The 21,390-nt window shown below is 47.9% G+C and overlaps 1 protein-coding gene across 3 annotated transcripts in view; it reads right to left on the bottom strand.

Annotated features, from left to right (window-relative positions):
* The window catches only part of Btbd16 (BTB domain containing 16), a 49,558-nt gene that overhangs the window by 4,563 nt on the left and 23,605 nt on the right, over nucleotides 1–21,390 (bottom strand). For all 3 annotated transcript variants that reach the window (XM_050166098.1, XM_050166099.1, XM_050166097.1), the window contains 4 exons: nucleotides 20,886–21,016; nucleotides 11,500–11,619; nucleotides 4,479–4,570; nucleotides 508–590 (listed from right to left, as the gene is read on the bottom strand). In XM_050166098.1, coding sequence (XP_050022055.1) covers nucleotides 508–590; nucleotides 4,479–4,570; nucleotides 11,500–11,619; nucleotides 20,886–21,016 — 426 coding nt within the window. The remainder of the gene's footprint in view (nucleotides 1–507; nucleotides 591–4,478; nucleotides 4,571–11,499; nucleotides 11,620–20,885; nucleotides 21,017–21,390) is intronic.

Genomic DNA, 21,390 nt, shown 5'->3' with positions numbered 1-21,390 from the left:
TCCTGGGGACGGGGTCGCTTGGTCCCAACATCTATTAATATGTACCAGGGACAAAGCTGTACATATGCCAGAGGGCCAGCATTTCTACTGTGGAGAATCTCCTACAATCAAGTAATTCAAACTACAGGAAAAAAAAAAAAAAACTAGTACGAAGAATGGGCTCCCCACTGAAAGGCGTTAGAGACAATGGAATGTTGACGGGGGCTATTGTCTTTGGGGGATGGTCTGAGGGTGTTTTTTTTCTCTGTAGTTTGAACAGCTTCCATAATAAGCACATTCATATTTGTGTCTACTAGGGCATGGGTTTGGAGGAAGGTATGACCATAGCTCTTCAAACCTGGCGAAATTTCCAGATGGGAGGCCATGTGGAACCTCATCCTCTCCCCTTCCCCTAGAGGAAGCTCCAGCTATGCCCTGACCTCAAGAGGCCCAGAGATTTCAAATGAGTACCGTATGTCCAGAAAAAGCAAAACTGAAGAGGCAAGACAGTTTGCTAAGCCGACTCACTGCGTGATAATGATTGGCTGTAACCCGGATCAACCAGGACTCAGGGAAGAAATTAATGTTCCTTAACTCCTCCAGATCCTTCCCTTAAAGAAACACAAGGGGAAGTGGTTACGGGCTTATTCATAACACAACCTCAGATGTCTGACTTACAGAAAGAAAAAGGAGCCCTCAGGCAAGCAGAAAGGGCTAGTTTTTTTTTTTTTTACATGTTTGTTGTTAAAATGGGAGACCAATATCTAAGAATCACTATGGCTGCATGCAGAAGTCACTTATTTTTTAATACATACTCCAAATTTATACTTTTCTAAGTTTTTAATTTTTTATTGCTTTTATTGAGCTATCCATTTTTTCCCACTTCCCTTCCTTCCTCCCCTCTCCCCTTCCACCCTCCCCCTTCCAAACTTATTCTTAAAAGAAAAACAATGTACGGGACCAAGGAAATAACCCAGCGGTCAGAGTGCTTGCCACGCAAGTGTATAGATTAGAGTTCTGGGTGGACACTGTAGTCCCAGAGCTGCGGAGACAGACAGGAGATCCCTGGAGCAAATTGACCAGCTAGACCAGCCCAATTGGTGAGAGACTCTGTCTCAATATACAAGGTGGAAAAGGCACATGTTTGCATGTTTACACATATATGGGCATGGATGCACACACACGTAAACACACCATAACACACACACTTATACAAAGAAACATCAAAAAGAATAAAATTATCGCCCCAAACTGGAGAGCAATTTCAGTTTAATAAGAAATGTCTTGTAGGGGGCTGGAGAGATGGCTCAGTGGTTTAGAGCACTGTCTGCTCTTCCAGAGGTCCTGAGTTCATTTCCCAGTAACCACATGGTGGCTTACAACCATCTGTAATGAGATCTGCCCCCCTCCTCTGGCATGTGGGCATACATGGAGGCAGAATATTGTATACATAATAAATAAATAAATCTTAAAAAAAAGAAATGTCTTGTACTATATACTATTTATTAAAGTTTAAGTTAGCTGGATGTGGTGGCTCATGCCTTTAAGCCAGTACTTGGGAGGCAGAGGCAGGAGGATCTTTGTGAGTTTGAGGCCAACCTAGTATACTTAGTGAGCTCCAGGTCAGCCAGGGTTACATAGTGAGACTCTGTACCAAAAATCTAATAATGCTAGCATTTAAGTTCTATGATTCTTAGAGAAACATGGTCTCAACAACCCTGCCAGAGCAATCACTGCCAGATGAACCTTCATGGGTTCTCAGGAAATGACATTAAAGTAGAAGGTGGACATCAAAGCCCCCGAAACAGGCCAGGCAGGGCCTTTCCTTTTGAACAATCCGCCACACACTGCCAAGGTTTTTCCATCCTCTTGACGTTATTATCAACAAACATTACAGAGAAGAAGGGAAGCAGCTACTTAGGCTGTGAACTGTTTCTGGCAAGGCTGGAGAGATAGCTAAGTGGCTCTGTGTTCCTGCTGCTGTGAACCTGAGTTCAATCCCAGCACCTTCAACCGGCGGCTCAATTATCGCTCTAGTTCTAGGGGACCTGATGTTCTCTTCTGACTTCTGCAGGCAACTTCACCCTCCGCTCCATAAAATCAAAAATTATATATAGGGGCTGGAGAGATGATGGCTCAGAGGTTAAGAGCACTGGCTGCTCTTCCAGAGGTCCTGAGTTCAATTCCCAGCAACCACATGGTGGCTCACAACCATCTGTACTGAGATCTGGCCCCCTCCTCTGGCGTGCGGGCATACATCGAGGCAGAATGTTGTACACATAATAAGTAAATAAATAAATAAATAAATAAATCTTTTTAAAAAAATTATATATATATTTATATATAAAATCTGCTTCTGACGAGGCATGGTGGCACACACCTGTAATCCCAGCATTTGTGAAGTAAAGACAAAAGAATCAGAAGCATGAGACCAGCCATAGCAAGTTCAAAACCATTCTGGGTAAAATGAGACTGTCTCAGAAAACAAAACAAAACAAACAAACCAACAAAAAACCCAGCAGTCATTGAGATAACTCAGAGAAAAGGGAGTTTCTGTCAAGCCTGATGACCTGAGTTCAAATCCTCAGGATTCATGCTGGAGAAGGAGAAAGCGAACTCTTGTGAGTTGTCCACTGATCAGCTTCTGTTTTTATTTCCATCCACACTTTCCCAGAGTCCCTAAGATAGTCATAAATTACAGAACACACCATCCCCTCGGTTCCGGCATTTCCAGTCTCCTGGCTGCAATCCTTGCCTGGCAGGGGGCCGGGGCTAAAATGATGATGTTATCAATGTCACTAGAGCATCTAGAAGCAGCTTGGCCAGAGCTCCTGACTGCATCAGCCACTCCCAGGGTTTCAGCTATTACCACATCCACAGATCTGGGAATGGCTTTGAAATCGTTCTCAAAAGTCCCTTTAGGGGCAGCTCTCTCAGCAAGTGGCTTCCTGAGCTGCCCACAACATAAGGACAATATTTTCCTCCTCTTTCCAAATCCTGTCACCTTTCCTCGACCCAGAGCTTGAGGTCCAGGCAACAAAAGCCTAACTTAGGGCGTAGACCTGGAGCTTTGGGAGTCATTGAACAATGCTTCTCAAATGCATTCAAATGAAAAAAAAAAAATGTGTCCCTGGTGTATACAATGAAGGAAACGTTGAGTTAGTCCGTAGGAAACGTCCCAGTGTGTGTCATAAAGGGGAATTGAAAGTGTCACCCCCGAGCCTGTTGTACCACATCAGTCCAGCCAATTCTAAAGCCAATAAACGGCAGTGAACTCTTCTGGTCTCATACTCTGCTCGGTATTCACCGCAGGGGTGGGGGACAGGAAATAAAGTTGAGGTGAATATGCTTAGCCTGAGCATGTTAGCAACCAGAGACAGAGTAGCTCACAGATGGGGGGAAAAGGAGAGAGCCAGGCTGAGCATGGCTTTGCAATGAACTTTGACCTCTAAACCTCTAAAGACTGAGGTCCAGTTGATGAAGGAGCTGGATCCATAGTACAGAATCCGGGAAGCCTGCATTTCCTTCTCCGGAGGAATGCTTTAAGAGAGAGCCAGTTTCTCTCCCAAAATGCCAAACAAGTGACCTAGAAGCTAATCCCCTGCAGCAGCAGTGACTCAATGAGACAGCCTTGGGTGATGGGTGTGTCCTGCAGCTCAGGGGTAGAGTGCTTGCCTAGCATGCATAATTCAGCAGGTTCAGATGCTCAGCACCACACAAACGAGTGTAGGGAAACATCCGTAACCGTAGTACTCCGGAGGTGGAGGCAGGAGGGTCAGAAGTTCAAAGTCATCCTTGACTATATACTGAGTTTGAGGCTAGCCTGGGGTATATGATACTCTGTCTCAAGACAAAGGAAAGAGATGGGGGGTGGTGCTTTTGGTGGTGACACAGGCCTGCAATCCTCACACTCACGAGGCTAAGGCAGGAGTCACAAGTGTGAAGCCAGGCTTGGCTGTCAACATGACATAAGACTTGCCTCCCTCAGATTGGTATGTAGGTCTGTCTGTGGGGACAATTTCTTGATTGATAATTGATGTAGGAGGGCCTGGCCCACTGTGGGCGGTACCATGCCTAGGCAGGTGGACTGGGCCTTATAGGATAGCTGGTTGAATGTGAACCTTGGAATGAGCAGGAAAGCCCATGGTGCCTTTCTCTGTTTCTGCTTGAGTTCCTGCCCTGGTTTCTCTCCCTAACAGACCTGGAAGTGTAACCCAAATAAACCTCTCCCTCCTAACTTGTTCATCACAACAACAGAAAGCAAACTGTGACGGCCCTTTCCGCCCATCATGCTATTCGCGGAACTTCTGCTTATCCCCCATTTTACAGGTGGGGTGACTGAGACGGAAGTCATACATCTTGAGAGTGACCATCCCAGGGAGCATTCCTGCGGCAACATCTCCTGGGGCTTCTGGGGGGTGTCTGAGGCAATATCTGCTGGGGGTTCATCCCAAAGAGCCCTCCCCCCTGCACACGGTCACTTAGGTGGTGACACTTACCACTGGTGATGCCGTGCAGACGCAGGCAAAGGAAGAGTGGCATCCAGGTCTGTCCGGCATCTCGCTCCAGAAAGCAGCACTTCTTGGGAAAGCTTGGAAGAGAAGAACAGAAAGTCTTCAGAGAACTCTCTGGAATGCACGAGCCGCTGAAAGCCACGACCTAGAGACCAGTGGTTTCTGCAGCAGGGCTAGAACGAGGCAGAAGCGTGGAAGCAGGGACCATCTAGACAATACAAAGAGATGAGTGGTTACATTCCCCTCTGCTTCTGAGCTGTGCACATAGTAGGTGCCTAGATTATGAGTATTAAGTGTTTGACAGGAACATAAGCCCATCATTACAGGGAATTTACATTTTCTTGAGTTTCACAAATCTGTGGAACAGACAAGGTAAGTTCTGTCAGCTCCATCTCACAGAAAACAACCTTGGCCAGGCTTTGCACCCCAGAATCGAACATCTGACTCTTTAACGATGTGGCCCTTGCAGGAAGAACCAAATTAGACCTTTTAAAACATTGCTGGTAGAATTAGGACAAACCCAAGAACAGCTATGGGTCCCTGGTTTTGCTACCGTTTTGTGAGGCCCTGTGCCAATGTTAACGCTGATGAATTGCAACACAGGCTGAAAGTCAGGAATGGGTAGAGAAGGTCAGATTCCCAGGGAAAGATGTGTTCATGGGGACCCACACCTACCGCTCTTGACATAAGGGTCTCAGTAATCCGCAGCTTAAATAGAGTCAGATGCAACCACGGCAGGGAGAGGCCAGGCCTAGAGGGAAGTGTGTCGTCCTCAAACACAGAAGCCATAAGGTTCCCATTTTGCTACTCTGCTGGGAGTGAGAGGACTGCTGGAGGAGACCAGGGCCTGGTCCTCCCTTTGGGAAAGTACTTGGGCCAGAAGGACTGTCCTCCCGGCCCTCTCTGGACAACCATCATGTCTCAGAGAACTGGGGAGGAACTTCGAGACAAGCACTTGAGTTCCATAACCCTGGGAAAGTGCCGAGGACATGCTGCTATGGTTGATCTGGGAGGCCGTGGTCAGCCCATCAACCAACCAATATGGAGGCCTGGAGTCAGGCACACCATGGTCCACTCCTGGCCTGGTTACCCATCAGTCGTGTGACTGAACCCGTCTGAGCTTAATTCTCCTCTGTGGAGACAAGAATCATGTGTGTCTGGTTGGATGGGTGGGAGAAACTGAGGTGACGGTGCTTGGCACGTACTTGGCACAGTTGCTGGAACTCAGCAAAGTCTCCTGTACCTAAGTCCTCCTGGGACTCAGGCATCTTGGGGACATGGCGCTGCTCCTGGTGGCATTCATCACCAAACACATAGAGTTCCACCTACCTGGCAGCCTCTGATTTTCTAAAATCTCAAAGGGCCTGAGGGGTGTGACCCGCTGGAACCAATCAACTTCACTCTTCCCCTATGGCTTGGAGACATCCTCTGTCTATGCCATCACACAGGTCTAGCCTTAGCACCTTTCTACCTGTCTTGATGGTGACAGCAAACTTCCATCGATGTCATAGGAAGAGTCCAAGAATAAGAATATAAAAATGTAGATTCCAAAAATTAGAATGTAGAAATAAAGAAATATAAAGTTGTCAGCCTAGGAGAATGAGAGCGGGCTGTCAGCAGCTTTCTCAGCAGTTTAAGGAGTAACTATTAACAGTGGGCTACTCCGCTTTACAACCCATATCCCTTTTTGTGGGGCTGAAGCGGCTCTCTGCAAACTTAGGGTCACTCTGCAAACTGAGGCTCAGCTTTTAGATCACCCCCCCCCCCGCCACTCATGACCAGAAATTGACGTGAGCTGAGTTAACTTTTAAATGATGGGATGTATGTGACTTTTGACTTTTTGGTTTTATATTGTTCCATACCTTCCCAGCTATGAGAAACTGGCAGTGTCGGGAGGCGCAGAGCCGTGGTAGACACTATCAGGGAATGCCGGGGGAAAACAATGGACTAAATACAAATGCTAGTTTAACTGAAAATCTCCGTTAATGGAAACTGCAAAGAAGGGCAATTTGTATCCGAGTTTTACCTTGAGATTGCAAAAATTCTTTTGTTATTGCCTAATGCTTGCTATAAAAGGAGGAGTTCAAAAACCAGTCTTTGCCACAGCCTTACAAATCCATCTCTGGCTGGGATCTCAGCTCGCTGATAAGTTTTTTGTGAAGATTTATTTTTGTAATTTTTATTTTCCTGGAATAAAGTTTGCTTCTGGATTATTAGACTTCGGTGGTCTGTCCCCATCTTTGTGCGACCCCGGTGAACCCAACATCATAAAACAGGAACAAGTCTGGGGACCTCCTGCCTGGCTGTGCCAGTGAATTCCAGGTCCTGTCTTCCCATCTTCCCAGTCACTTCCCAGATCTCATTGATGGTTTCAGGAGCAAACTGTCTAAGGTTCCTCAACCCCCAGGGATTGACCCCTTAGGGAAGACAGGTCCTGGAAACTCAAACACAGACTGGTCGCCTCTGGGTCCTGCTTTCAAGGTGTGCCCCCCCCCCCACCTCCTGAAAGGAGGTGCAGGAGGCAAATTTCCTTCCGAGGTCACAGACTATAATTGTAAAGATCATTCCAGCCTCAGCGTTCTCACTTCCCCCTTTCCACCATCAGCTGGAGTCAGCTTCCTTGCGGATGTGTCAGTGTGAGGCTCATATCACTGTTGGCCCTGCAAACCCGAGCCACCAGGTACAGACCACGGAGGAATCTGAAGATGTTATACCTGGGTGTATTAGTTACTGTTTGTTTGTTTCCATGACAACTCCTGACAGAAAACCTAGACACCTTATGGAGTCAAACAGGCAGGAAATGGTCCCTTTACTCCTAACCCCAACACGGGGTAAATAACCCAGTTCCACAGTGGCCCAAAGATGCCACCGTTGCTCAGTTTCTTCTGCCAAGGGCGTCATGGGTCACTCTCCTCAACTCTCATCTGGGACTTGAGCGTGGTCACCTCCATGTGCCAGGGTTGGGTTTCTGGTCCAAGGCCCTACTGGAGTCATGGCTGATGTGGGATGCGGACCAAAGACTTGTAGGAGAGAGAGCATAATGCTGTACACTGGGCCTGAGCACACAGGTGTGTTCAGTGTGAAAATTCTCTCAGGGTCTGTGCGCTTTTCCACACAAATGTTCTACGGTTTAGTTGGCTCAGCAGTTAAGGGTCCCGGCTGGTCTTCCAGAGGTCCCGGGTTTTATTCTCAGCATCCACATGACAAGCTCACAACTTCCTTTAACTTCAGTCCTAGAAGATCTCATGCCCTCTTCTGCGGGCACTGCATACATGTGGTATAGGCTGACGTACGTTCAGACAAAACCCCCATAAATAAATAAATAAATAAATAAATAAATAAATAGGTTTTATAATATTTATAGTTTTTTTTTCTAGACTGCGTTTCTCTGTGTAGCCCTGGCTATCCTGGAACTCACAATGTAGACTACGCTGCCTCTGCATCCCAAGGGAGATTAAAGGTGTTTGCCATCACCATCCAGCAATAAATAATATTTTAAATGGACTATGAAGTTTTTTGCTTTGGTCATTATCAAGCATACGATAAAACAGCTTTACTAGCTGTTTGGTTGGGTATTGTCAACTTGACAGAAGCTAGACAAACCTAGGCATAGACAACCTCAGTAGGGGAATCGCCTCCATCATATTGGCATGATTAACAGTTGACGTGGGAGCACCCAGGACACTGCGGGCCATGTCACCCCTGGGTGAGTGGCCCTGGGTGGAGTAGGAGCGCAATCCAGGCAAGTGAGTAAGCAGCTCTCCATTGTGGTGGCTGCATGGCTTCCTTCCAGGATGGCCTATAACCTAGAAGCTGAAGTCAACCCTTCTCTCTCCATGTTTCCTTCCGTCTGTGTTTTATCACAGTGTAGCAGCTCTCCCGGATTCTGCAGTAAGTCGAAGGTAATGGGAGCTTTTCCTCGGCGGAGGGAAGCATTAGCTTTGCTTACACATTCTTTCCTATAAGGAGATGTTGAGATTCATTCTGCACAGCCTGGATAGCCTGTCTATTTTTCCAAAATAATCACTGGGAAGAAACAGCCTATAAGGTGCCAAGGTGTGTCTGTCTGTCCGTCTGCATGTTCATGTGTGCGCGTGTGCACATGTGCAAGTATGTGGGTGTGCGTTGCATGTGTGTGCATGTGTGTGTTCCCATATGTGCTTATGTGGGAGCACAGGCTCCCTTCCTACACTGGTGTACTTAGCAATAAAAGCACCTGGCTAAGTCAAGAATCCTCCTGTGAGTGTGCCGGGCGTGTGGTACGCATTCGGGAAGTATTTGGTGAATGAATGAAACATTTTGTACAAGTCCATGAGGGAAAAAAATGGAGTAGCAATAACTCAGACATATATATCTATCTATATTTGCTTCTAGCTTTTCTTAGGATGAGCCTGGAACAGGTGAGAACAGAGCCACATGACTGCTGCCGTGGGTACTATTCTTATCCTCCCTCAGGATGCCTAGCTGGCCAGACTGCTCCCACGGCTGGAGCTCTGCCGCCTCCCTGGTTAGCTGCAGGCACACCCTTGCTCTCTAGTATTTAATCAGCTTGTCTCACTGCGGCCACATTCTGACAGTCTCACGCTGGAGGTCGCCATAATGTCTGGTCCTCAGTGTCCATTTCTTCTCAAGAAGATGGTTTAAGATCACGGGCATTCAAATGATTTTGCCAATATGTTCTCCGCCTCAGTAGAAAATGCTGTCCTCAGGGCTTAGGCTGGACCAGTGAGATGACGTGGATTCAGGTGAATAGCAGTCCCGAGGAAAAGGGAAGGATCTAGGGTTTGAGGCAATGTTGGGTAGATGCAAGTGTGAGGTTTGGGGTTAAATGCGCGTCAGTATCCAGAGAAGTGTCTGTGCACTAACCAGACACCGGGAAGAAGACCCATGGGCCAGCCCCACGAAGCCCATCCTTGGTGGAGGGGCCCACACTTCCACTCCCTCCTAGCATATCTTCCTCACACCTTCACCACAGCTCCAGTGAGTCACTACACGATAGCTCACTCCCTATCTCCCTGTGCGAAGAAGACAAGAGCTGACCTGCAGCCAAGTGGTAATTTTCCCTGGTGGGCATGACTCATTGGAAAGAGTGTCTCTGGGATATTAAAAGACCGGGGGAGGTGGGACTAAAACATTTGGGTTTCAAGCAAATTATATAGAAACAGAGCACAGCACACACAATTCTGCCACCAGTAAAGCTTTCCCCAAATAACAAGACAAGAAAAGAGCAGGCTTTGCAGTTAGCACGCCGCCCAGATGTTCCGGGAATGGATGAGATGTTTCAAAACAAGCCGCATGAAACTTGGCTCAAACAGGATAATTTGCTCATTAACATGTGAAGACATACTTATCTGCTAAGTTCCTATGTACAAGGAACATGCCTCATCATGCGAAGAGGCCCCGATTTCTATTCCTGCAAGAACATGGACCAGAGAGGACAGTCAGGTTCCCCACAGCTTTCTTTCGAGAGCAGGCTCCTTACAAGGACTTGGGATGGTCTCTGGCTACAGGGTCACCACACTCACCCACCATCTGGGATGTATGAATATGAGTTCATATTTAAAATAAATTATGGTCTGTTCTTAAATATTCCCCATAAGCTCATCGGTTAGACTTGGCCACTAGGGATGGAGAAGCCTTCAGTTTTGGGTCTAGTGGGAAGAAAAGAGGCCTCTAATATCTGTTCTAGGAAGGGATAGCACAACTCTAATCCTTACTTTGTTTTTGCTTTCTGGTCATCGTGAAGTGAGAAGCTTCGTAGCCACCACAAGGCTCTGTGTCAAACATGAGCCCAGGGGTAACAGAGCCAGTCAATCATGGATGGAAACCCTTGTCCCTGAGCAAGAATGGACCTTAACTCGGGGAAATGGTTCAGCAGGTAAACTGCTCACCATGCAAGCAAGAGAGATTGAGTTTGGATCCTTAGAACCCATGAGGATCCAGGCTGGGTGGCGCATGTGTCTGTAACCCAGGGATCCTGTGGTGAGATAGGAGGCAGAGACGGGAGATGACCCAGTTTGATGGCCAGCTCACCTATTGCATGTAACTGCAGACAAGAGACTTTGTTGCAGACAAGGTGGAAAGTGAAGACCAACGCCCAAGGTTGGCCTCCATCCCCTGTGCTCACACATAAACCTGTGTGCACACACATACTTTTCATATGCATCACGCCCATGTATGCTTGCGCGTGTGCATGTACACACCCACACACCACATACACACACACACACACACACACAAACACACACACAAGACAGAAAGAGATTAAAATGAACAAGAGCCCCTCATTATTGTGCCGATAAAGAGAGGTAATGAGTAGAAAGTTTTCTCGGGAGTGCCTGGTAAGACACACTCAACGGGCACTCAGTATCGTCACTCTAACCACTAGTTTTTACAGTATAAGAAGCTAGATTCGTGCTAGGAAACTTCTGCACATTCGAATGTTTTTATTTTTCCAGAAAACCCAGAATTCTCTATGCAATCTATAAAAACAGAAGGGAAAAACCTCTGGCCTGATGTTTTAAGGTCAGTGTAGCACGGTCATTTTCCTGAACTATTATTACCTTGTGCATCAGGGTTGTCACTGGGCACACCAGTTCCCCAAGCATCTAGATATCTCAGAGCAAAACAACCGTGTGTGATCGTCTCTTCTAAGTGCTCTGAAGCCTTTTGTCACCACAGGCTTCACCTACGCTCTCCAGATGATGCTAATGAAAGTCATATTACCGACATCTTTTCCCCTCGCAGTATTTTAAGCAAGATAGAAAGATAGAGGGATGGCTCAGTGAGTAAAGGTGCTTGCCACCAAGCCTGGCAACCTGAGTGTGAATCTCGGGGATTCCCACAGTGGAAGGAGAGAACTGATTTCTGCAAGCCGTCCCCTGACCTCCCTGTGTATCCGTGGCATGCACGCCCATGCAATAAATAAGCGAACGATTAATCAATTTATTAACATGGTTTAAACCAAGATACATACGTTTTGTCGGTCAATGTTACGGTGCATTACCTGCTAAAAAATGCCAGCATGGTCTCATGGATTGGAATCGCCTGGACCTTGCAGTTCAGCTGCAGGTAGACCCACATGAGTAAGGTTTTCAGGAGGTGTAACTCACTAAAGGTGAACAACCTGGTGGAAAGGGCAGACGGAGAAGAAACATTAGGACTAGGAGGGAAAAGCCACTTGGAAGAGAAAGGAAAGGTAGAAACGAGTCTGGGGGTGAGACACAGCCAGCCAGAGCCTCTAAGTGGCCTCGGACAGTAAGATGCTGAGTAACTTGTTCAGGGCGACTTGACTCAGCTGAGGGAGAGCTAGGAACCAGAGGCTGGGCCCTGTACTCCGAGCTGCCTGCCATGCTGCTACTGAAGTGTTCTCGTTTGGCGAGCTCTCACCGAAAGCTGTGTTCTCAAGTCGTTACGGGTTTTTTTTTTTAAATATTTATTTATTTATTAAGCATCCAATGTACTGCTGGCAAGGAAGGCACCAGGTCTCATTACAGATGGTTGTTAGCCACCATGTGGTTGCTGGGAATTGAACTCGGGACCTCTGGAAGAGCAGCCAGTGCTCTTACCCTCTGAGCCATCTCTCCAGCACCTCGTTACGGGTTTTAACTGTAACCCCATAGCACACGAGCCTCTGAAAGGAGAGAGATGCCCCCGGCTTTGAGAGCTGCTGAAGTTGGTCCCAGCCTTGTGTTTATTTAACGTTTCAGTCTGTGTTCATCGTGGCTCTGTGAGACATTGCACACAGATACTTAAGAAGTCAGGTTATTCAGTCAGCCGTTGTTCCTTCTTGCCTTCTAAACTGTGCAGCCAGAGTGAGTGTCTCATCGGCCCCACTGGACCTTGGCCTGTCTGGAGGCTGAGATGAGTAACTTTCTTAGGTCACACGGTTCTGGGCTCAGACCCAGGCATGGGTCCGGCGCCTCTAGGGTATGGCTGTGCTCTCTCGGCTCTGAAAGGGCAGTCCTAGCCACTTCTCAGAATGGCAGTGGTGAAGACCGGCGGAGAGAATTCATCGTGGAAGTGTCCAGCTGTGGCTGTAGCTGTCACAGGGTAGCGTTAGAGGACACAAATTCATCAAGATTCTGGAGGTCGGAAGTACAAGATGGAGTTCAGCGTGCTCCGATCATGGTGTGAACAGGATCGGCTGGTCCTTCCTGGAGGTTCTGGGAGAATCTTTCCCCTGCCTGTCTTGGTACCTGGAAAGCTCTGCCATCCCCTGGTTTCGGGCCCTTCTTTGGCAGAGTCAGCAATGCAACATCTTCCAATCTCCTTTCTCTCTTTGACTCTTCCCTTTGCACATGTGGTAAGAGTCTTCCTGTGATCTCCTGGGCTGACCCCTATGTCCCCAGGGTAGCCTCGAATTTTGAAGTCAGCTTGTTAGCTGCCTTCATTTGACCTGCAACCCCAACACGCCTTTTGCCATGCACTCGGACATAGTCAGGGGTTTCAGGGATGATGTGTGCATCCTCGGGGCCATTACTGTGCTGACCACGCACAGACAAAGTGCTTAGGGCAGTGCCTGGCACATGACAATGTGTCCAGCAATGGCAGGTCTTCCTCAAAATGGCAGTGATGGCCCTTGGCTTCATAATCCAAGCTGTGGCCACAGCAGCAGGAGGTGTCTCCTCAGGGACCCACTGTGCCACATGGAGTGGTGGCAGACGCCTTTAATCCCAGCACTTGGGAGGCAGAGGCAGGTGGATCTCCGTGAGTTCGAGGCCAGCCTGGTTTCCACAGTGAGTTCCGGGACAGCCAGAGTGACATAGTGAAAAAAAAGCCACTGTATCCAAAGCCACTGTGGCCCTCTCTAGGCCCTGCTGACTCAGCCGTCTAAGGAACTGTTTAGACACTTCTTAAACCCGCTGATACTTCTGGTGTCTGACCTCGGGCAGAACACCTCGTTATAAGTTATGTCATAGGCTCTTCATCCCCCACCTCAAGGGGTCACTGTAGGTGAGAACCAAGCTAGCTCATGTCTCAAAGAGCAACGCAAATGCCACCCTCCCACCTCCCACACTATTTCTGGACATGGTATAATTGCTGCGTTCCTTGTAGGTTTCCAGGCCACCTACAGATGCAGAGTCTTGAGTCAGGCCAGACAGAACCAAGTTGGTCACTGTCTGGGCCTCAGCAGCAAGGCGGGAAGAGGAAGGCATTTCTTAGAGGCAGATGCCATGTCCCCACAGAGAGTTTAGTCAGCTGGGTGTGTGTGTGGGGGGGGGAGCAAACTGTGTGGTTTCTGGAGTAGATGCTACACTTGTGGCCTTTAAGGCTAGAAAGTTTCTTGAGTTCTTAGCAAGGACGAGTCAGAAGTGACAGGAGGGGTCATCTGGGGTTCATCACATCCTGGCTTTTATTAAGACGTTTGCTGAAGTTGAGGTCTCTGCATTTAGGACATCAGTCTCTAAAAGCATTTCCAGGCATGTCCAACCTGCAGCCCCACCCCACATGCTGCATGGACACCAGGAAAGTGACAGATACATTCTGATATAAAATCATAAATGTATTGAAAGCATTGTGACATTGTGAGATTCCTCCCCCCCCCCGTTTTTGTAACTTCATTGCACACTCCTTAAACTTGAACACTGTAGATGACAGTGCTGCCTCAATGTCAGCTGCATGTCGCATGGCTGCATTAGCTCTTGCAGGAAGTAGCCAGGAGGAGAATATTCACCCATGCTTTTAAGTCATCCAAGAGCTTTGGAGACTTCAATGCCGAAGGAACTCAGTCTCCTGCCTTGCACCGTGCAAGTTCCCTGGTACTTACTTGCAGCCACTGTAATGTAACTGAAATGCGTTCTTTAGGAGAAAATCATAGTCATGCACCAGACACTGACTTCTTATTCTAGTTTTCAAGGAAAATGCTGCACATAAACAATAGACCTCCTTTCTGAACACTGACCATAGAGAAAGCCACGCCCACATGAACAGGCCGTGAACAAGGACGCCCATTGCTGCTCTGTTTGTCATAGCAAAGAACTAATAAAATGAAAGACCTTTAGAAAAATAATGAAAAGAGATGGTTGTGGATTTGTTCCATAGGACCCTGCACAGCACTCAGAATTAGAAAATCTAATTAAATAAATCATCAGGGGTTGGGAGGGAGCGCATGGCCCGGTCTCAGTGAGTAGGTTGTGGTACCCCTACCACTGTAAGGATGCTGTTTTGGAAGGCAGCATAATGCATTATTTGTAGATGTTCAAGTTACAAATAGAGTTCACTCGCATGATCAGGGACCTACAAGCACCTCCCAGTCACTCCCTTCTTTTTAGGAATGGAATCGCACTGGGGAAAAGAGGTGAACTGCTTTGCTGGTGATATTTTGTTGTTTGTTTTGCTTTGCCTTTTTGAGACTATGTACTTTCAGCTGGCCTGGAGCTTACTATGTAGACCAGGCTAGCTTCAAACTCACAGAGGTCTACTTGTTTCTGCCTCCTGAGTGCTGGGATTACAGATGTGTCTTTAACCACTCCTGACCTGATATTCTGGTCTTCCTTCCTTCCTTCCTTCCTTCCTTCCTTCCTTCCTTCCTTCCTTCCTTCCTTCCTTCTTTCTTTCTTTCTTTTTTGCCTTCCTTCCTTCCTTCCTTCCTTTCTTCCGACTTCAACACATGTGCCAGGATATATGCATGCACACATGCATGCACGCTTGCACATGTGTACATACACCCAAATAAATACAATACAAAATTTTAACATTTTCAATAAAAAGCAGTAAGATCAGCATCCTTGTTGGTTTGACCATCAATCAGTAAGATAACGGGTCTCAAAGGTGTACTAGAATCTGGTGACAGCCATGGCTTTGAGGGAATTCTGGCCTGGGTTCAAATCCAGCTCACCGCTGCATGGGGTGAAGCGGGGCACACAGCTTTGATTGATCCTTCATTTCCCATAATCTCCATCTCACAGGATGAAAACTGTCTGTGAAAGGACCCAGCACACTGGGTTGCTGTGGGGATGAGCCCTCTGGAGAACCATTCAGAGTGTTCTGTATTTGACAACGCTCAGTAATTGGTCGGCATTGTTCCTGTTTGCCAGAGAAGGACCAGCTACAGAAATTCCATGTATGACAGTGCATAGCGTGGGAGAGGTGTGACAAGGATGGCAGGGGTGCCTTTCTTCTTTAAACAATATTACAAGTGTATGCGCTTGTGCGCGTGTGTGTGTGCGTGCGTGTGTGAGTGTGCATGCGTGTGTGCGTGTGCATTCCATGGTGTATGTGAGTGTAAGTGCACATATGTTCTGATCTGTGTGAGGCCAGAGAACAGCTGTCAGTACTCAGCTTTGACCTTCCATCTTGCTGAGGCAGTAGATCCCTTGTTTCGGCTGTACTCTGTAGCGCAGGCTAGCCCTTGAGCTTTCAGGTCTCCACGATCCATCCCATAGTAGGAGTGCTGGAGTTACAGATGTGCACCACCACATCCAGCTTCTTACTTGGGTCTGGGGATAGAACTCGGGGCATCGGGCTTGCATAGCAAGCACCTTTAACCCCACTAAGACACCATCTCACCGTGTCTTTTGTTTAGGGAACTCATGAGGTTCTGAGCTTCCCTGGCTTACAGAGAGGAAGCAGGGGATCTTGGAAACAGAGCGACTGGGCTCCCTGCTGTAGGGTACCCTTTTCTGTAGCTGGGAACTGGATAGCCCTTGGGGTTTCCAGGAAGACAGAACTTGGAATGAGGATTTCATAAATTAGAATCAGGAGAACAAGGGTCACCTGGTGGTGATCTCTACAAGGAAAATGAACTGAGAACCACATTCTAGGCAAACAAATTACGCCCGGAGGCCCAGGAGGTCAGGAGTACAGTGTATATTTGTATATAGTTTGCAAATGGAAAGTAAAACTGAAAAGAGGTGAGGTCAAGGAGAAGGGACTTTCAGAGAGGAAATGCTGGACAGCGCAGAAGTAGAGGCTTCTGCTGAGAAAAGACCATTGATCCTGTGTCTTTCTCACAGGCTGGGGGTGAAGGGATAGTGGTTATCTGGCAGGTCAGCTGAGTGGGGCCCAGGAATGCTCCAACCCCGGCTGTACGTGTGTGTATTTGTGTGTGCGTGCGCATGTGTGCTCTGGGCTCTCACAACTTCTCGGGACATGTATCCCAGGCCTGGTCAACCTCTTTCTGGGAGGCCTCACTTCTAGGATGAGTGGGAGAGGATGTCATGTTGGAGGCAGGCTGTGGGCCCAGGAGCCAGCAGAACTTTCTATCAGCTCTCTGCTCTAAGAGGCAGTGACTTTAGTGTCGGGGTTGGGGGCACCGGAAGGACGAACATGCAGTACCTATGGCACCTGGTGTTTAGTTACTGGAGGAGCTGTTCCTGCTGGGTTAGATGTGGGAAGTGGGGTGCCAACCCTTCTCAGCAAATGCCCTGACAAGAGACCCTCTAGTCTGGTCACATTTACTTTTTCTTTCTTTACTTGTCTGTCTGTCTGTCTATCTATTTTGAGGTGTGCGCTTATACACTTGTTCATGTACATACATGTGTGTGTAGAGGCCAGAAACTGACATTATGTGTTTTCTTTCCTCAAACACTCTCTCTACCTATTTTCCGAGAGGGCCTCTCACTGGCCTGGCACTCACCGACTGCACTAGACTGGATGACCACTGGCCTTCTGGGATCCGTCTGACTCCACCCTCCCAGCATGGGGTTGCGTGAAGTCTGTGGCTGCTGGAGATCCAGACCAGCTTGAGAGAGGAAGTGAGGAGTCTGGGCTACTGAGTCTCTGTCCACTTCAGGCTGTGAGAGCTGGGGATGCAGACCCTCAGGCAGTAAGCCCTGGCCTATCTGTGCAGGTGCCTCCGGCACAGGGCCAGAAGGCCAGGCCCCCATTTCCACTCGGCGTCTGCCAGGTTGGCTAGTCTAGACATTTGACACGTCATGCTCTGGAACTATTTTCCTGCCGGGGGAGCATGTTGTCAGGCCTGTACCATCACTCATGTTCTGGCTGTGGTCAGATGTTATTTTTCCCCGTCCTTTTCAGTCAAACGTTACCCGTGTGGGACAGCTCAGCCTTTCCCGAGGGAGGGATGGATGGTGTTATGTCATGTCTAAGGACGCCATGTTTACACATTCTTCCGTGTCCTGACCTTTGCTCTGTTGGAAGGTGGAGCGCAGGGTGGTGGGTACAAGAGTGAGAAAAACATAGGGAACTAGAGCAGAGTGCCTGGGGCCCACCAGCGTCCTGCTGCTCCTGAAATGGCTTCTGGGATCTTCTTCGATAACGGACCCTACCTTGCCGCCCTCCTTCCTCTGTTCATTTGAGGGCATTGGGTGTCACATGGTAAATCTAAATTATGGAATAGGTTAATGATCCATCATGGAACAACACACACACACACACACGGAGGCCAACAGAGGTCACCCAAGTGCATCGGGTATCCTCTTCTGTCATCACTGTATGCCTTATCCTTTGAGGCGGTGTCTCTCCCTGACACATTTTTCTTTTAGCCTGGCAGCCATCAAGCCCTAGCGATCCCCTCATCTCTACCGCTCCCCAACACTGGGGTTGCGGACGTGCATGGGACCACGCTCAGTTTGTCAGCAGTGCTGGGATCTGAACTCAAGTCCTCTTGGCTGTAGAGAAGGCACTTTTACTCATGGAGTCATCTCTGACCCCCTTGACACAGAATTTCTAAGATCGGGTTACTTTCTACCACACAAACATTACAAACATCTGCATTCTTTCATTTTACTGCGAATATTCCTTTAAAATAGAATATGATCTCCACCTCTGAAAGTCACCAAATGGGAGCATGTCTTTAGAAACTGTCTGTGAGCACCAAGAGCCATCTGAAAAGAGTCCCAAAGAGAACTGATGTTCTCGTTGCCTTTCTGTGGCTGTGATGTAATACTGTTATCAAAAGCAACTAACTCGGGGAAGGAAAGGGTTTATTTCGGTTGGCACTTCTAGGTCACAGTCCATCAGTGAGGCAAATTAGGACAGGAGCTCAAGCATGAAGAGCAGAACCCATGGAGGAGCACCGCGTATTGGCGCTCTCTCTCTCTCTCTCTCTCTCTCTCTCTCTCTCTCTCTCTCTCTCTCTCTCTTTTTCTCTCTCATTCTCTCACTCCCATGCCCTGGTTCACACCCAGCTAGCTTTCTTACACGGCCCAGGTCCATTTGCTTGGGGATGGTACCACAGAGGCCGGCCCCTCTCATATCAGTCAAGACATTTGTCACAGATGTGGCCACAGGCCCATCTAATCTGTGCAGTTCCTTAGTTGAGGTTCCCTGTTCCCAGGTGACTCTAGGTCGTGTCGAGTTGACAATAAAAATTAACCAGCATACTTGGCAACCTAACATTTGGTCTGAAACTAAGCCTTGAATTAGGGGGAGAGAAAGCAATGTCACTAGGCCAGTGATATCCAAGTATCATGCCAATGGCAAGTTTCCTTGTTATTAAAGTTTTTAAAATTCTCTTTCTTGGGGCTGGCGGACAGGTGGGGATAGTTCACAGGTTAAGAGCACTGGCTGCTCTTCCAGAGGCACTGAGTTCAATTCCCAGTACCCACATGGTGGCTCACAACCATCTGTAAGTGCAGTCCCATGGGATACAATACCCTCTTCTGGTGTGCAAATGTACATGTAGATGAAAAACACCCAGATATAGCTATAGATATAGATATAGATATAGTTAGATATAGATATAGTTAGATATAGATATAGTTAGATATAGATATAGATATAGTTAGATATAGATATAGATATAATACAAAAATACAGAAATCTTTAAAAGAGATTCTCTTTCTTAGGAAACCACCCCTAATGGCATTTGGGGTGAAGGAGCACTTGTACATAGTTTACTCCAGTTCAGAGAGGTGTGTGTGTGTATGTGTGTGTGTATGTGTGTGTGTATTCACATATATGTAAAGAATGAGGCAAACAGAACAGGGACAGAACACAAAGGTGGGTGACTCCGGGCAAAGGGTGTACCTGGGAGTGAAAGGGGTTTGGATGAGTTTTTCTACTCTGTGGTGGAATAAAGCCATCCACACTCAGTAGTAGAAAGCAAGCTTCAGATCTTGATCTTTTCCTCCGAGAGTGGTAAGTATGGTGTGGCCCTTTCTCACAGTGTTTGGCAACCATACTGGCATGGCAGCCCTGTCAACCAAGAGATCACACAGTGAACAATGGACACCCTGCAGTGGCTTTGTGGTAGCTGTGAGGTCAGGGAAGTTTGGGGCATCCCAATGCATTTTCAGGGTGGCTGTGCACAGCTTAAGGTGACTGTAGTTAGAGGCAAACTATTGCAAGTTGAGAAGCCAGGGTTCCTTTGCACTATTCTTGTTTTTCCTGAAGATTAAAATTTTCAAATAAAATATTTTTAAAAGAGGAATTCAAAACAGACAGTCCGTTCATCTTGGCAATTTCTTTTCTAGAAGTATAACGTAAGGAAATAATCTGAGATGAAGAAAAACCTGCGCTGAAAGCCAGTAGCTAAGGTGAGAACGTTGGTAAAACATCAGGAATCAGCTAAAAGCTAAGAGCTGTCCACGGCTCCCTAGACAGCTGGAGAAAGGAGGAGACAGAGCTCGGCAGGACAGGACAGGGATTTCAGGCGGAAGGGAGCATGCACAGGGTGGCCACACCACTGCAGAGAGTCCGAGGAAGGTCCATGTGTGTGGCTGTGTCAGACTGTGAGATGGTAGAACCAGATGTTACTTGTGGAGATGAAAGCCAGAAGCGAGATCAACACTGGGGGTAGGTGTATCATTAGCGGGCCCTGCCATGGGCCACGAGAGATGATGGAGGCTTGGCCTTGGCACAGGCACTGTGGAGTACTCAGTTTGGAAACAATTGGCCTCATGGTCAAGGTGAAATCAAAATAGTATCCAGAGGAATCCCAAGGTTCTCATGTGTCCTGAGGACATTGTCCTAGGAGAGGGGTGAGCAGCAAGGGCAGGGGCCTCTGAAAGTTGCAGGCATTTAGCTTTGACAGAGAGGCCAAACAGGCAGTTGGATATTTAGGCTTCAGTAAAGGAGTAAGGGACTAGACATGAAATCTTGTTTGGGGTGAGAAGTTTTTCTTTTCTTTTTCTGCCTTTCTTTATTTTCCATAATAAAACATGAATGTTGTCGGGTTTCTTCCTCTTTTTTTTTTTTTTTAATAATTTAAGCAATAGTCTTTTGCTTTTCTGACCTAGTCAGATAAGGAGACAGCTGACATCAGCAGGTCCTTACCTAGGGGAGCATAAAGAACCTGACTCCACGTGTAATACCCTGAGTTTTGGCTCCCATCCAAGGCCTGGTTATTCAGAAGAGCGGAGAACTGGGAACTAAAGGGCAAGTCCACAGAGATGTGGGTCTGGCCGTGACTGGGGACGGCTCCTTGTCCCCCACAGTGCCTGCTTCTCCCCACCCCCACCCTGCGGGCAGCACACCAGCTCTGACCTGGGGGACTTCAGCACCTTGTGCAGCAGATTCTGGGGGATGTGCCGGAGGTGGATCTGTGTCCCCACTAGAGGTACCAAGTTCATCGCCAGCCACTTCTCGCAGGCTATGGTGAGCTGCTCTTCCTTGTACTGAGGAGGCAAAATAGGAAGGCGCTGGAAAAAGCATGCTTAGTTCCCAGCCCCCTCTGCTGGCTTGCAGCGACACTGCGTGCAGATGTGCCCCATTTTCATACAAACTCTACTGGGGTGGGGACCGGGGTAGGAGCGGGGGAAGGTTGGGAGTGTGGAAGGGTGGGGTGGTGGAGCGTGTTCACAACCATCAGAGGATTGAACTCCATCGATTTAAACCACTCCCTGTGAGGTCAGTTCCCAGTTATCCCTATGGCACCGATGGAGAAACTGAGGTTCCAAGGTGCCTTCTTTAGTAACTGGTTCAGCTACTGTTCAGACTGTCTGAGCAGAGGCGTGTGTGCTGAAGACCCTGGGCTGCCTTCAGTGACCCC

This window comes from Alexandromys fortis, unplaced genomic scaffold (genome assembly GCF_014885135.2).
Source record: "Alexandromys fortis isolate MF-2015 unplaced genomic scaffold, M_Fortis_MF-2015_v1.1 scaffold_146, whole genome shotgun sequence".
NCBI lineage: Eukaryota > Metazoa > Chordata > Mammalia > Rodentia > Cricetidae > Alexandromys > Alexandromys fortis.
Note: the sequence above shows the minus strand (reverse complement) of the source record. Positions and strands in the feature narration are given on the sequence as shown.